Raw genomic sequence first — 16408 nt, 5'->3', positions numbered from 1 at the left:
TGATCTGAGATGCTTATAGGATGTAATACAACTGTGTTCCCAGTTCTGAACCCTGCTTTTTGTGTCTTGATTTTCTGAATTGCCCTTTTGCTAGTGGCACAATAAAAAGGTGAAGTTGGTTTTGTATCTGGGATACAGGTTGTAGGATGTCCAGGGATAAAAAAAAAAGGTTAAAAGTTTTACTAAACATTTATTCAGCAGCCCCTGCATGTCATTCTAGGGTAGCTAGCTGGAGCACAGTACACGGTTCAGGCTTTCATTCGTGTGACATTAATACTTGTGATCTGATGGCACAGTACTAGTTCATTCTAGTAGAGCATTCCGGCTGTGTGTGTGCATTCCTAACCAAGTCATTAATAGCAAAAACAACACAAATAACTCCTAGCCAGTTTAGGGCTGTGCATCACAATGCTTTAGAGGTGCTTCATGTGCAGTTATGTTTTTAATGTTTAATATGTGGTCGGTCCAGGCTGAACTAAATTAGTGAAACAAACTAACTGCTGCTGCTACTGCTTGCGCTAATGATAAACTTTCTTCTCTCCTGTTGTTCTCTTTGTTTTGTTTTTTGTACTCTTGCTTTTTTAGGAAAAAACAAAGCTTGACGCTGAAAGGGAAAAGCTAGAGAGGCTGCAGGAGCTTTTTTGTGAGCAGAAGACCCAGCTTGATAACTGTCCTGAATCCATGAGGGAGCAATTACAGCAGCAGCTAAAGAGGGTCAGTAGTGTGTAAGCACTGAGAAACCTGCCCAGCAGGGTGGAGGACTGGCCACTCTCTGGACATGACTTCACACAGGCTGGGTCTGCATTGCACCTTCTCTGTGCAGCGTCTTCCTCTTTGCTTGTTCTTTATTGTATGCAGGGTCCCGCCACTTTGTTTAAAAATATATTGTCTGTTCTTCAGGCAAGGTGGGTTTTCCTGGCCTGCAAAACGCAGAGCAACAGTAGTATCCATTTGGGGAAGGGAATACAAATCCCTACTCCCAGGAAAAGACTAACCCACAAAGATCTCTGCTTGTATAATTTAATCCAAAACTAGCTAACTCTGACTGCCCCGCTTTGCACATAACAAAGTCATGAAGTATTGAGGGCTGAGAGTTGAGGACAGCTTACTGTCCCCATCGACAGCCTAACTCTGAATTAACCCAGCATGTGAATTATTGAACCGAGAAACATTTTGGCTTTATACTCCTGAAAGATACAGACTGAGGAGATTCATCACTGCCAGCTGCTATACGGTTTGTTTAAACTGTGTACCGTATTGTTTTTTTGGAGGGTAAGAGTTCAAATAAGCTGGCGATATTTCAGCTAGTAAGAAACTAAATGCAGGTTTTGTTTGTTTTATGAAGCAAAATATCAGCGAATATGGCCCCAAGAAAAAAGAGGAGAGAGAAAAAAAGCATACAATCTGCCCATTTAAGTGTGCTCTTCAGAGTGGTTTAAACCTGCTGACCAGCAATGCAGGACTGACTGGTACAGCTTTACTGCACACCACTCCTTGCCTGACATGGATGTGCCTGTTTCCAAGATCATGCAGCGCTCCTGATTTTTGGAGCTCGCTACGACTGCCAGTGTAATTCCATATCAGAGGGCTGGTTTTAGATGCATCTGATCACTGTCCTGACTATTGCCTTATCTGCGGCATAAGATTGGCTTCTGAATGTGGAATGGCGTCAAACTAGGGTATGTGAAGATAGCATGTCATGTCCTGTCCTGTCAGAAAAAACAGATTTGTTTTCTTCCTGTTAGGTATTTAATCCTATATCTTAAAGGAAAGAAATTGGGTAAACCATACATCCTGCGCAATGCCTGAATTGCAATCCACTCAATTCAGTGTTCTGTGGGCGTTGGAGTAATAGACTACCTTCTCCAGGAGGGTTGAACCATTCCTGCCCCTAGTTAAGTAGCGATTACATCTCCGATTTGGATCCCTGTTTCTGTTGGAGACGCCCTTATAAACATTTACCACAGTAACAGCATAGCAAAGTGTAAATACATATAGTGCAAGCATGGTAAAGCAAAGGTAAGCATGATTAAGCCCAGAGAGCTATTGTAAATGCATAGTATAACCATGGGGAAACTGACAAGTCACTGTGCAAATTTACCATGGTAATCTTTCATAAGTGTGTTATTCATGATTCAAGTTACATTAAGTGATTGTGCAAGAGGCCCTGGTTGTTGAGATTAATTGCACCATGACGTCACACTCCTACTTAATGAGGATCACTGGATCTCGATATGCTGCTTTGCAGTTGCAATGCTTCCAGACTGCAGGTCCCTACTGGAGAGACTGGGTTCTCTAACCAACAGCTCTGTCATTTGTCCCCCTAGGATGCTGATCAGCTGGAAGTAGAAACCAAGAGGTTTGAGGATCTGGAGTTTCAGCAGCTTGAGAAGGAGAGCCGGCAGGACGAGGAGAAGGAGAACACAGTGCAGCAGCTCCTTCGAGAGATTGCAGAGTACCAGCGCAGCACCGTCTCCAGGAAGGCAAGTCATAGTCTTCCTATAGAATCTCATAGTCTTCTTCATGTTCTTATAGAAGCTTATAGTCTTCATGTTCTTATAGAAGCTTATAGTCTTCATGTTCTTACAGAATCTCATAGTCTTCATGTTCTTATAGAAGCTCATAGTCTTATTGCTCATGTTCTTATAGTTCTCTTCTCTGGAATAATGTTTAATAAGGTTAATCCACAGTTTTTGTTGATCAGCTAAGGTCCGTATTTTATGAAATCTTTGTCTGACAACTAAGTCAGCTGCTTGAACCCGAGGTCCTGTTTCGGTGTGGTGAAGGAATGGATGCATCAAGGCTCTATCTTCATTCACACACTACCCTGCAAGTGCACTCCATTAGCCAGCACTGAATTTGACTCCCCCAGAATTGCCACCCAAGATCCAGTCGAATAGCAGCTGAATGCTCTCATCATGAGTACATGTACAATCTGTCCCGTTTCGCTTGCTTCCTGTACAGGAAAGGCTCTTGACTTTGAAGAAACAGGCCAATCAGATTGCACAGCAAGCTCAGAGTGAAAAGGATAATTTTCTGAAAGAAAAGAACAATTTGTTACTCATGCTACAAAGAGTAAGTTGACCATTTTATTTTCTGTCACAATGTGAGCTACATGTCCGATCTGTGCATATGATGATTCAGCTGCATGCATACGTGTGTGTGTGTGTGTGTGTGTGTGTGTGTGTGTGTATATATATATATATATATATATATATATATATATATATATATATATATATATATATATATATATATATATATATATATATATATATATATATTATATATATATATATAATATAATATATATATATAATATAATATATAATAATATTATATATATACATATATGCAGTATCGTCCCCAGTTATAACGTAGCAAACCAATATGTTTTCTCCCAGTGTTCTTAATTAGAACATGTTCCATTAGCCCCTTTTTGAAGTTCCATGCCTCATTGTTTAGATCTGCGTTTTCAGTTACAATGTTAGGACAAGTAAGCTCAAATATCTTGCTTACACTGGTAGGGGAAGAGGGAAGGTTAAAACACTTTTGATTATTGTTGTCCTCTTTCTGACCAGGAGAAAGAGAAACTAGGCAACCTGGAAAAGAAGTACTCTGAACTGACTGGAGGGAGAGGGTTTCCTGTCAACCCCAACAGCATGAAAGAGGTAAACAGGGCAGCTGGACTTCCCGTTCACTTCACTGGCATATTGCACAAGACTTGGCATACGATTGTTTTGTGGAATGTGTTCCCTTAACTGCTTTTGCATTGTGTTGCTGTTTGGAAAAAGAAAAGATTTCCTGTTCTTGCCCAACTGTAAAAAAAGAAAGATCAGATGCATTCACGGGTGTGTTTATTGTCCCTTTTTGAACTGGTGTTTTTAATCTGAAGATCCCTTGGTTCTGTTTGGAAGATTCTTAACTGCAGAGCTTCCATTTCTTTCCTTTTGAATTGTCTTATTTTCCTAAACCTTTGGAGTAACTGTAGCCTCTTGCGTAGAAACAAAAAGCAAGCCTTGTATGTGTCTGACATTTTCAGTTCTTCAACCCACTTGTGTTCTTCCAGGGTGGTCCTTGCTCTCTACGTTTTTGCGTCTTGAACTGAGATGCTTGTTCAGTGATTGATTAGTTTTAGCGGCCTCTCGCTCTGTGTTTAAATGATCTCCCGTGATCATTGAGGAAGCCTGGAGGTATTCGCTGTATCTGTTGCTGCTCTGGATTCTGTCCTTACAGCAGAGGTTTTTTTGTGTAGGTGTGCTTCCCGCTTGCTGACGTGTGTAGACTTCACTGTGGTTCCCAGCCCCACACTTCCTTGTCTCTGCTTCCAGCTGACCTGCTCACTTTCTCCTCTCTCTTATCTTCACTTCCCCTTAAGAACTCCAAGGTACTGCAGCTTGACAGCGTGGACGGGTTGCATGCAGGGCATGTCTCCTGAATGTGTGGCATGCCTGCCCTTTATCAAAGCTCACCATAGTGAAAGCACCGTGGAATAAAGCATAATGAAAGCATGGGAAAGAATAGAGGTATTCTAAAGTATATGTGCTAAATACATAGTATAAACATGGAAAACCAGGGTACTCTGTGCTAAATACATAGTATAAACATGGCAAACCAGGGTACTCTGTGCTAAATACATAGTATAAACATGGGAAAAGCATGGGAAGGAATTACCGTGCAATGCCTGTCTGCTACAGAGGGCTTCCTTTTGTGCTCTAAATCAAAGGGCATGTTCTCAACAATTACTGCAAGCGAGGTTCAGATACCATTGGACACAAACAGGACCTAGTGTTGCAACTATACAGCCATGCTACAACCCCCGCATTCCACACTAAATAAACTATATTAGATCATTTGAGTGTCTTTCTGATAAAACTATTGCATTTTATATTCACTTTATGCAGCATTTATTTTAATTTATTGACATTTTCTTTAAAAATGAATGTATATTAAAATTGTAATGTTGGTTTATTGAACTCGTTAAAATGGAGACTACTACTTGCTGAGAGTGTAAAATCCCCTTTTCTGTAAAGGCCCGGAGGGGAAAAGATTAAGCCAAAACCCACTAAGCTAATCAACACTGGTTTCCCAGTCCAAGATTAAGTAAACTAATGTGAATATCCGTAAGTAAATCATTTAGCTATTAAACCGGATTTGCTTTGGCATTATCCCAAATCCAGAAGGTGCTATGCTGATAATTGGGCAACCACATCAGTAATGACCTGGCTGTGCCAGATTACAAACAGACACTGTGTTGCTGTATGGCGGCTCGCTTGAGGAAGAGAAAGAGGGGATTCTGGAATGTGATTGGATCACACTAAACCATGTGGAGTGAATTAACACAAACCTCAACTAAATCTAACCATAACCTCTAATGCAAATGGCTTGCGGATTAAATACTGCTTCAGTAAACAAAACCACTTGCTCAAGTGACAGTATGTTTGTCCTTTTTGCTGCCTGTGATTCCCCTAACTAATGTTCCCTGTGAATGCACATGGTATTAATCCCTGTTGCCTGTTCTGTGCTTCTGCTTGTTTCTTATTTCCCGTCAATTCCTCCTCCAGGGTTATGTCACAGTAAGTGAGATCAATGAGATCTATGGCAATTCCGGGAGCACGCCCCCCCTCCACACACAGCCCCCCCCCGCTGCTGTTCCCGTTGAGCCGGCTCAGGAAGCCCCCGCCCCTCCCAGGCAGGCAGCACGGTCCCCCCAGGAAGAGGTTTGTTTGCTGAGACAGCTCCCTGCTTTCTGTGTGTGTTACGAAAGAGCCAACTGTCTGGACTGGAGAGCGTTTCCTTCATCCCTGGACACGCGTGTGTGCGTGTGCGTGTGTGCGCAATGGTGCAATCATCGTACTATAGGTTTATAAGTTTATAAGTTTTGTGTGGGCGTCTCTTATCTTGGGCAGTTTGAGTGAGAGGACTGCAAGGTTGAGCTGCAGAAAATGATGGCAAGTTACAAGCCACTAAGCAAATTAAACTGTGCAGAATAATTTGTTATAATAAGAGATGCCAAACAAGCAATGTATTACTGTATTATAAATCACACACATGAAGATTGTACTCAGGAACTACTTAAGCAGAAGAGTTTATTTTTGGTGATTTCTAACACACTTTCTATGATTTGTTACAGTTTGTATTTCCCAGGTTGTTTTTATTTGAACTTGTATTATGTTGCATCTTAAATGGATACTTTAACCCATCTACGTCCTATTAAGTCTGTTCTGAATGTTTTTTCTATAGTTTAGTTTTTTTCGTTGTGTCATTGTTTGCTGCTAACTATTCCAGCAAAATATTGCTGGGAATTCTGTGGGGCAGTGATGTGAGGGAAGCATATTGACGTTGCACTGTACACTGAAGCCCATAGGCAAGGCATTGAAGCCTGTGCAACACTTACATGCTTCCTCCCTTCCCCACAATTAGCTTTGAGGAGCCTTTTCTGAATCCTGTTTTACTGGAATAGTTGACAAGTAATGACCTAAGCTGGAACAGCAACAGAGAATCACACAGAACACATAAAACAGGATTTTGAAGAGGTAGGAAGTTAAATAGTAGGACTCCTACTGCATAGCAGTTTCATCCATTCCAGAGTTTATTATGAGCTTGATTGGACACAGAGTATAGGCAACAAGCTCAGGTGTGTCTTAACTCACAGTAAAAGCAGGAATGGATCAAGCTGCTATGCAACGAGTCTTATGTGCATCCTTGCAGATGATAGCAGGCCTGGTCATTGGGATTGTGCTTTTGTTCTTTTTCTGTCTTGTTGCAAGAGCATCAAGGGGGGGGGGGGGGGGGGGGAGTACTTCTTCCTTGGGTGTGGGTCCTGCAGGTCCCAAGCTGGGTGGCTTGTGAGCTTAACAGAGTACCAGCCAGCCCCCTTGGATCCCCTCCAAACTGCAGCCCTCCAGGCTATTACTGCATACCGTGTTACAGACGTTATGTACAGTTGCTAATATTTAAGGATCACATGCACCTCGTAAAACAATAGGATCTTATGTAATGAAGGCTTAAACAGGAGCTTATTAAAATCAGTAATGTGTGTGTTGTGTTTTTTTTTTTTATTAAACTTGGCACTTGGAAAGTGGTGGTTCGTGGTGTTCATAACAAGACTTTAAAGAAAACACCCCTCATTGATTTCAAGATTTCATTTGCTTCAAAATCTGCATCTGCAGTTGGTGTTGGTGCAGTATTTACACACACTTTCAAATCGGATTCCTTCTTGTCTGTGCAGAAAAGTCAGATCTGTAAAGAGGAAGTCTGGAATGTGTATTCCAAGTCGTCTGGTGCTGTACACGGGATTGAATAGTCTGCTCTGTGAAATCGTTTACTCAAGGGAGAGTGTGTGCGTGTGTGCGTGTGTGTGTGTGTGTGTGTGTGTCTGAATGTAGCTACCTGTTTCCAACACGCATCGGATGGCTTGTTTCACTCAGTCCCTTTCAGAGAGACTCCAGTGTTTGTTTTGCTGTGCTCGGAGCACAGTCGATCCTGTCGACACATTGGACAGCTTGACTCCGGGCGTGTTGCTTACAACAAACACATTCAGACAACCTAGAAATGAATTGGCAGCGACGGCTCTGGATGGCTCTGCTATCAGTCCCATGGTAGGCAGCTGCTGAGCCCGCAGCAACAAGCGAAGAGGCATCTTTACTAGATCCTGTGTCATTGTCTGTTAGACACAAGGCGGTCTTTGTGCTTTGTGTTTTATGGAGTTTGTTGAAAGGTTTGAGAGACAGTATTTTAAGTTGTTGGATAAATAAGGTGATCGACAACATCTTTAGATGCTAGTAGCAGGGAAGGGGTCAGTTCCTGTTTTTCAATTCAAATCATTTTTCTTGAATGAATTTCCAATTTCCTTTGAAGAAATTGGAATTAATATTTTCTGTGATTGTTCAACTGCTTTCATTTGAAGCCAGTTTAATTGACTAACAGTGACTTCAGTTTATGTTATTTTGTTGCCACTGTGAGAAGCTCATTTTTTTACAGAATACTGCAGATTGCAATTTTGATCCATGATGTGTTGGGCTTGATTTAAGAGGAAGAGGAATGGGAATTGGACTTTGAAAAACAGGGATTGACTCAGACTCTGGGTAGTAGTTTCCTGTCACGTTACATTTTATTGTATGATTTGTTGTTACAGAAGTATTTTAGATTTCTACCATTGTATGTTAATTGCACTATACAGATGGTTACTAAAATTCTCTAAAACTACTCTTAATGGAGTGATGCTCTTTAAAAAAAATCTATTTCTAAATTATTAATTAACATGAAGGAATCCCCTTTATAACTGAATGATGTTAGGTTGTTCTTTTTTTGCATTCACTTTAATTAGGACTATATGCAGTGCAGCACTATAGACTGAGAAAGCTGTAGTTCACATGGTTTGATTTGTAGCTTGACAGTTGGTACCTGGAAGTAGTGGTTAAAACCTTATGTCTGTTGTGTTGTATTAGAAAAAAAAAATACCAAGCAAAAAAACAAAGACCTGCAGCACTGAGCTAGTAATTAATAAGAGGTAAGACATGGATTTTGAATCCTGTGTTTCTCTCTCCTGCACTCTAATATTCATGTTCACTGTTGGTGTCTCTTCTCTTTCTTTTTCTTTCTCGCTCTCTCTGTTTTCCTCCCCCTCTCTCTCTGAAAAGTCGTGCTCTGGGTGTGCTTCTCCTCGCCCCCTCTCTCCTCGCCCTGTTCCTAAGCCTCCATCGGTGCACTGGCCGGAGGTCATGGTTACTTATGTTGACCCCTCCCCTTTACCTGAAACTCCTCCCCCTCCACTGCCCATCAAAAAGCACCGTCGCCACAGGCAGGTAATGTCTTGGGGGATTTGCACGGAACGTTTTCATTTGCCACCGACGCTAGCCTGCAAACCTGAATGTTTTTAAATTTGGATTTTATAAACAGTGTGGCTATAAACACTTGTGTTCGTATGCTTTGTGAGCTGCTAACCTTGCAGTCGTATGCTTTGAGCTGCTAACCTTAACAGAGCTTAGTCGAGCTATTGGTACTCTTCTGTAGTAGCTCTACCAAGCACACCTACAGCACACAGCTCTTGCACACTGTGCTGCTGCTGTGGTACCTGTGAGGTGCACGCACCAGGTCATGTGCAGCGTGATTCCTGCCAGGGGTCATTTGTGCAGAAAGGTGTTGAGATCTTGAAAAGATATCTCCATCTGGAATAGCAGGAAAGGAAACCAGTCTTGGCTATGCCCTGACACAACACTTGTAGTTTTATAGATGGTTAACACACGTTTTTTGCTATTGCAGTGGTGTGTTTATGGTAGTTTGATTGTATACTACAGGAAAATGACGCAGGCTGTGAAGCAGCGCTGTATTTGTTACTGTTGAAAGGATTAAAGGCCATTCATCTGCATCACTGGGTACAAAGGGTAGAAGCTTGTTTCCTATCAGCCGGTGCCTCGGCCTGCCACAGTCTTTGCACTGGGATGATGATGGATTCCTTTCTCTTGGTCTGTGGCTCTAGAGCAGAGTAGTGCTAATAGGTGAAAGAGTAACTGTATCAGAGGACGGCTGGAGAGAAAAGCATGCCGCCCAAGCTGGGAGTCCACTGACCCTGGCAGACCAAGAGAACAGCAATCGAAAGGAACAGCAGAAGAAGCCTGAACCGAGGACACGATTGCAGGGGAGCTGCAGGGAAGCCTTGTGTGTGACGCTTCAGTTAAAACGATGATCACTGGAAGATTTCTAATAGGTGTGGCCATGCAAATAGATTTGTATTTGAATGCATGTGGTTTCCCCTTGTGCCTCCTCCTTGCCTCCCCGAGTGTCTGTCTTTTTTGTGTAACAAGTACAATAGAAGGCAGTGTTTTATATGGTGGTTAAGGTTTTCATGTGCTGTCCTTGTAAGATCACATCATCATTGCTTCTTAACTGTGCTGATTTGATTGTGTGTGTGTATACAGTAGCTCTCTGTCTGTATAAAATCAGTCTTTTCATTTGTCTACTTTGTGAAGCATTTTCGAACCCTGGAAGAACGGAAGAAATCTAGCAAGGATGGGACGTACCTGAGCGACACGTTGCCCCGGAAGAAAAGCGCCCCCGCGGTGTCTCCCCAGTTCAGCAGCGCTACTCTTGGACGCAGCGTCACCCCCAAGGTGAGCTCCTGGAATACAGCACACCCGAGCAGCGCTGGACCTGCATGAACACTGCTGTGCACATCACAGCTCAAAGGGATGCTGTCTTGATCTAATAGTTCATTACTTACCTGTTAAATCTGCTATTCGTGTTCTGTATGATTCTCTATTGTCTGCTTAGATTATTATTATCTGTCATGCTTAACCATTCCAGCAACAAGTGCCTATGAAAAGACTCTTAGGGCTGATTGATTGTGATGAAGGGAAGCATGTTAGAGTTGCACCATGCACTGAAGCCCATGCAACACTAATATGTTTCCCCACCTCTTCATCACAATCTGCCTTCAGAGGTCTTTCATTTTTTGCTATTTCTCATAGCAAATGGGCTGAGCCTTCACTGTACAGTAGATCATGTTTTTGGAGGTGGAGTAGTCATATGTAGTAGATCTGAAGATCTAGACTGGGCTAAAACCTGTTTTGTGCAAACTGTTGCTGTATTGATTTACTCACTCAATGCACAAAACCTTCCAATATTTTTTGCTAGAATAGTTAGTAAGCATGGCAAATAATGAACTAAGCAAAAACAATAGTATAAAAGTGTACACGTTAAACGGGTAATAAATAGTGTTAGGAAAATGTAGATGGCATAAAATCCCTTTAATATTATAGCTGTAGTGCATTGTGGCTAGGTTGTTTACTTGTCCTTAAGTCACCCCCTCCAAAACGAGGACCGCTGCTTATGAAAACGCAATGCTTGTGATTGCGGAATGTAGGAGTTGACAAACTTCCAAGCAGGCGGATTGTCCTGTTACTGTTTTGAAAAGATGATGACTGTAATGAGTTTGGTCTCCATCCAGCATTCTGGCCTGGTTTCTAGCAAGGGAGTTCTGCATATGGTGAATGTGATGGCTCTCTGGCACAGCCTAGCTGTACCTCCCCACCACACACACTGAACTGTCCTGGGGAACTGAAGCAGAAGTGCCACAGCACAGCTAGTGGATTCTGTTGAAGTACAGCTATGTTCAGAAACCGTGTACCGGTGCCAATAGGGTTTCTAGCACATCGACGACCGCAAACAAAAAGGTTCGATTCTTGGGGAAACCAAAACTCCTTTTCTAAATTGGGGAGCAAACAAACAGGTATTAAACAAAATCATGCATTTTAAAAAAGGAAAAAACTCTGAAATATTTTTTTCTTTTTTTTTCTTTTTGTGTTTGTTAACCCTTTCATGCATGAAATATTGAAAATAGCTGAGAAGGGTAATTTTGCATGCATGAAACAGTTCAAAAGAAAGTCATGAGTGTGTGTGTGCTTGCTTCACGCAGTCTCACTTACCACTGGTCCAAAGTGCCAGCTGTGGCAGCATGCTTCCTCGCAACCTGAGCGTCTCCCCGAAGGACCTGGAGCCCAGGAGGAAACATAAGGGTGAGTCCTTACTGGGGTGCTGGCTGTGCTTTTAAGACATTGTACATATCCTGGTTGTTTAGCGCTGTACACAGTGACTCCACATTTGCAAGTTGTTTCTAGGTAGCAGTACTACAGCAAGCCTTTTCCAATCGTCTGTAACAACACAAGAACATCTGAAACTGTGTTTTAAACATTAGTTTTAAATATGATTTAGTAGTCTGTATGTGTTTGTGTGTGGGACGACGGGAGAATCGGTCAAAACCAGCCATTGATGTCATGAAGTTATGATGCAGAGGTAAAAGGTTCAACTGAAAGACCAGACATCATCTTTTTTTTTTTTTTTTTTTATTCGCTATTGTCAATGGCTGCTAAGTCACAGAAACTTTAACATGTTTAATCATCCAAGGTCTTTCAAAGTGCTAAAAGTTCAACAATATGGAATAACTGTCAAATGTTATGAATTCAAGTTCCACATGTTGCTGATTTTAGGACTGTGCTTCTCCTAGCTGAGCTTCAGTGTATATCCCGTTCTTTGAGGAGTAGTTACAGCTGTAGTAAATCAGAAAATGTACACTGAGCTGAAATGCATGTGCTCTGCAAACTGTTCATTTCTTGTCCAATAAGACAATGGGTTTTCCTTTGCAGAAATATATTTAGACAGTATGCACAAAAACGCATAGAACAGTTTTTTAAGGAGTTGTCAAGTTTGTTAATAAACATTATTTTAATATAATATAATCTCCCAAAGTGTTTTATGAACTGCAGACTTGGTTTAATGTTTAAATAAGCTTTGAAACACTCCTTAACAAAACATTACGTACCGTTTTGTGAACAGGGTCCTACATTTCCACACTAACCCCTGTCCGTGCTCTCATCTTTCTCTCCTCTTCATCACTACAGGGAAGCCTAAGAAAGGTATGGGGTTTGTGCATGTCTGTGCTGCTGATGCATGTAGGCGTACTATACTCTACTATACTATATTAATACTCTTTTATGGAGAAGTTTGGCCAGATTGTAAATGAATGCAGCGCATCTCTAAAAGAGGAAGGTCTGAAAATGTTCACCCTGTATATCATCCAGCTGTCGATTTTGAATGTTCTTTGTGTAAAGAGTAGAGTTTTGGCAATCCAGTGGTCTGACTTCTTGGTGTATAGAAAGCCCCTTTCACTGTGGCTCACTCTACCCGGGTCGGGACCCGGTGTCATGCGGGTCGGCTATGTGATTCCACACTGCTTATGAAGAAGCCGTGTCCATCACTGGCGCATCATAGGCTATACAGAGAACTCTGTCTAAGAGGGCTTCACAGTAAAGAACAACAGGGGGAGTGTGAGATTTTGTGATCGCTGTTTCTGGTTGGGAACGGGTGATTATTATACACATGTTGAATGCATTGGAATAACGGTGTGTGTTTTCTCAGTGGTGTGATTTCATAGGCTTTGCTCGGTGTTCAGTGCTTGACTTCTTCTCTGCATGCTTTGCTTATGGAGAGGTGGTATTTCTTTTTCTGTGGAGCCTGCTGCTCTGTGGCACGGTCATTGCAAGCCTGGTGTTTTCTGATGGACGGGCTGGTCTGTTGCAAACTCACATCTTGAGTAGTGTCTGTTTATTACTACTCCGTAAATGATCAGAGTTTGTGAACAGCAAGCATATTGATTTTGTTTTAAAACTTACCTTTTAGGATCAGCATCACATTCAAAGGGGATGCCTGAAAAAGGTAATTTCTGAGATCCTGTCAGCGTGAGCTATTGAAACACCAGTCCACAAGCAGAGACCTATTCCATTTACAAGAGATCAAATTGTGATCTGGGAAGTGTCTGCAGAGGGATCTCGGTCGAGTGCTGTGTGTGCTGTAGATGCCAGCCTGTGTGTGTACAATATCACCTAACCAAACTGCATTCATCAGTGTGCCATGTCTGCTAATACGGTCACACCTTTTAAAAGGGATGCATTTAATAAGGACATGGGGCTGATGCTGTCCAGGAATTCTACCTGTTTCCAGAGTCTTCATGAATCCAGGGCAGCTTCGAAATGATGATATCCAGAGATGGAGAGAAGACCCCTATTGAATAGCAGTTTCACCCATTCCAGGAATTACTACAAGCCCGATTTAGCCATGGTGTATAGGTAACAAGCTCAGGTGTGTCTTATTACTCAAGGCAATGTAAAACCAGGACTGGATCACACTGCCATGCAATGGGAGTTTTAGTTCCTCTGATATCTCATAAACCATTCAAGCCGCATTGCTTTAATCTCAGTGATACAGACAGCACCCTTTGGCATAGTGTCTTAAAGTTCATACGCTGCTCTATTCTAGAATTCTCTCAACACACTTCCATTACAGTAGATAGTAACCAATACACTGCCACATTGTTACAGCCTTTGGACCAGGGGTGTCCATCACTGTCCTGGAGGGCTATTCCACTCCAGGTTTAACAGGTCAAATGAGACCATGACCTACTCCAGGGTCTGGGTGGAGGTGTAATCGGTTCAATTAAACAATTTAGAACAGGATTGGAACAAAGACCAGGAGTGGAAGGGCCAGCTTTGGTCACCCCTGCTCTGGACATGCAGATCTTTTTCATCCAATTTACTTTTACAAATCACTCGATCTGATATGACATAACACCTTTGATTAGACTTTGTGTGGTTTGTAGAAGCTCTCGTTTGTCTGTGTTTCTGTGGTGTGTGTGTGTGTGTGTGTGTGTGTGTGTGTGTGTTCCTAGCTCTGAGTCTAATCTAGAAGCTGTTGTTTGTCTATGTGCAGTGCCTGTGTGTGTGTGTGTGTGTGTTCCTAGCTCTGAGTCTGATGTAGAAGCTCTCGTGTGTGTGTGTGTGTGTGTGGTGTGTTCCTAGCTCAGTATCCTGTCACAGACTCACCGACTCCAAACTGAAGGGAACATTCAGTGCCTTCTTTCTGGTAGAGTTACTGCCTGTACAAAATTAAAATAAAGGTACTCTGTCATTAGATACCCTGTATATAATACACGTAAGCGATATCATGTATGAGTTACTATTTAGGAGAACCTAACTGGAACATGAGAAACAAGAAACTACATGCCTTCAATGTCCAGAATACGTGCCCTAGGAAATGGTTTGTTTTTTGTGTGTGTGTGTGTGTGTGTGTGTGTGTGTGTTTACGTTTTCCTTACTGTATGTTAAACTGTTCTTTGAAATCTCAGAATAAACTTGTAACTCTCTCTAAAAAGGTTTCATGACAGGTAAACTTGATTTTAAATAATAATAATAAAAAAAACATCCTTAACCAAACATTCCTTAAACAGTTTTGTAAATAGACAGGGGGTTAAATACTGCAATAATGAAATGCAGATTATAAATTTCTGTTTTTTTTAGTTAATAATGACCTAATAAAATGAAGTTTAGATTAAGTTACCGGAAGTGACATGTTAATTGCGATCCTAATCTGTACAGTTCTACAGTGTAACTCTGGATAGGGGTGATGTACTTTTGGAATCATTAAAATGGAAAAGTCTTTTTCCATTTTCACTGATTGATTGTTTTTACAGCCAGTCATAAAGTAATGTTTTATTATAAGCCTGTTTTATTAGAACGTCTGGATCCAGTCGGTCTGGAATTCCAGCAGCCTCATTACATTTTTTTTTTGTATACTTTGCACCACATGTGGTTTTACTATGATACTACGTATTTCATACCTGAGTATTTCAAAAACAGCGTAACTGACTTTTTTTTTTTTTCCTCCCCCTATTAGGGCATAATCACGACCATATGAGTGAAGAACAAAGACAGAGATCTCCTGAGTTTTATAGCAGAGCAGCATCTGAGAGTAATGTGTATTTGGATTCGTTCCACTACGCTGACGACGGATACAAGGACCGTGCATTCGACACTCTGAGCCTGGACAGCTCGGACAGTATGGAGACCAGCATATCCGCTTGCTCCCCCGACAATATCTCCAGGTAAGCGTCCCGGATTCAAAGAGCGGTTCTCCAAGTCTGTAGGGATTTGAAATGGTGTGCTGTATTACTCTCCCAGTCCAGTGGTGCCGCAGTACACAGGCGCTTTAATCCATGTTGGGTCATTTACATCTGAACCGGACCGGTAAAAGTTACTGTTGCAGCAATTCATCATTTTTTTGGTTCAAAAGCCTCTGAAACCAGCTTTAAAGTTATAATTCCGTACTGTCGTAGGATTTTTATTTATTCCTAACCAGGAATATTTTGACCACCTTCAGACATGTGGGGAGAGGACTTACTCTTTTGCACAAATACAAGCCATGCTGCTTGGTGTCCAGTTGGCCACCTGAGCTGCTCGGTTTTGTCACCGGCTAGTTGATTACACAACCTTGTCAGGGCACCATGTGGCCATTGGCCTATCGCTAGTGAAGACGAGGTTCAGCTGTTCTCGCACACATCTCTAAAGTGCAGCTATGAGGGCCCATGCTTATTCCCATAGCGTTGCAAAGAAGTGTGTGTTTTGAGTTTAGAGAGCATTGACCAGTCAGATACTGCAAAGATTCAAAGAATCTGGTTGGACCTTAAAGGGGTGTAGTATTTAAATTGTGCTGTAGAGTTCGAAGTCCAGTTTCCTTTTGATTCGGTACACCATTACACCCCTTCATTATACTTCCTTGTACTATTACAATCCACTGAACTGCTTTGCGTTCTTGAAACTGCTTGTGGTAAATGCTAACGGTACACAACAAATGAAATTACAATTGCAGTGCAGGGATCCCTGCGGGAGCCTCTCCTGCTGTTACTCTGCAGAGTTAACGCAGCCTCCTCTCAGGATGTCTTTATATAGAGTTACCAAACCACAGGGCTCGCAGGAGTCGCGTTACAGCAGACCCAATTAGTCCTCAAGGAAGCGCCTCTTGTTTTTCAACTCGAGGGGAATTGACTTTCGCCTTTTGCTGCTGTAATGATTCCACAGAA

General features: G+C 41.9%; 1 protein-coding gene across 4 annotated transcripts in view; it reads left to right on the top strand.

Annotated features, from left to right (window-relative positions):
* LOC117968351 (pleckstrin homology-like domain family B member 2) overlaps positions 1 to 16408 on the top strand; it is a 64437-nt gene that overhangs the window by 39354 nt on the left and 8675 nt on the right. Inside the window, exons 10-19 of one of the 4 annotated variants that reach the window (XM_059030716.1) lie at positions 586 to 714; positions 2328 to 2483; positions 2965 to 3075; positions 3582 to 3671; positions 5565 to 5720; positions 8643 to 8807; positions 9972 to 10112; positions 11417 to 11516; positions 13177 to 13212; positions 15226 to 15433. In XM_059030716.1, the coding sequence (XP_058886699.1) occupies positions 586 to 714; positions 2328 to 2483; positions 2965 to 3075; positions 3582 to 3671; positions 5565 to 5720; positions 8643 to 8807; positions 9972 to 10112; positions 11417 to 11516; positions 13177 to 13212; positions 15226 to 15433 (1292 nt within the window). The remainder of the gene's footprint in view (positions 1 to 585; positions 715 to 2327; positions 2484 to 2964; positions 3076 to 3581; positions 3672 to 5564; positions 5721 to 8642; positions 8808 to 9971; positions 10113 to 11416; positions 11517 to 13176; positions 13213 to 15225; positions 15434 to 16408) is intronic. The other 3 variants (XM_059030718.1, XM_059030717.1, XM_059030719.1) reach the window with 3 other exon arrangements.

Source organism: Acipenser ruthenus, chromosome 9 (genome assembly GCF_902713425.1).
Source record: "Acipenser ruthenus chromosome 9, fAciRut3.2 maternal haplotype, whole genome shotgun sequence".
NCBI lineage: Eukaryota > Metazoa > Chordata > Actinopteri > Acipenseriformes > Acipenseridae > Acipenser > Acipenser ruthenus.
Note: the sequence above shows the minus strand (reverse complement) of the source record. Positions and strands in the feature narration are given on the sequence as shown.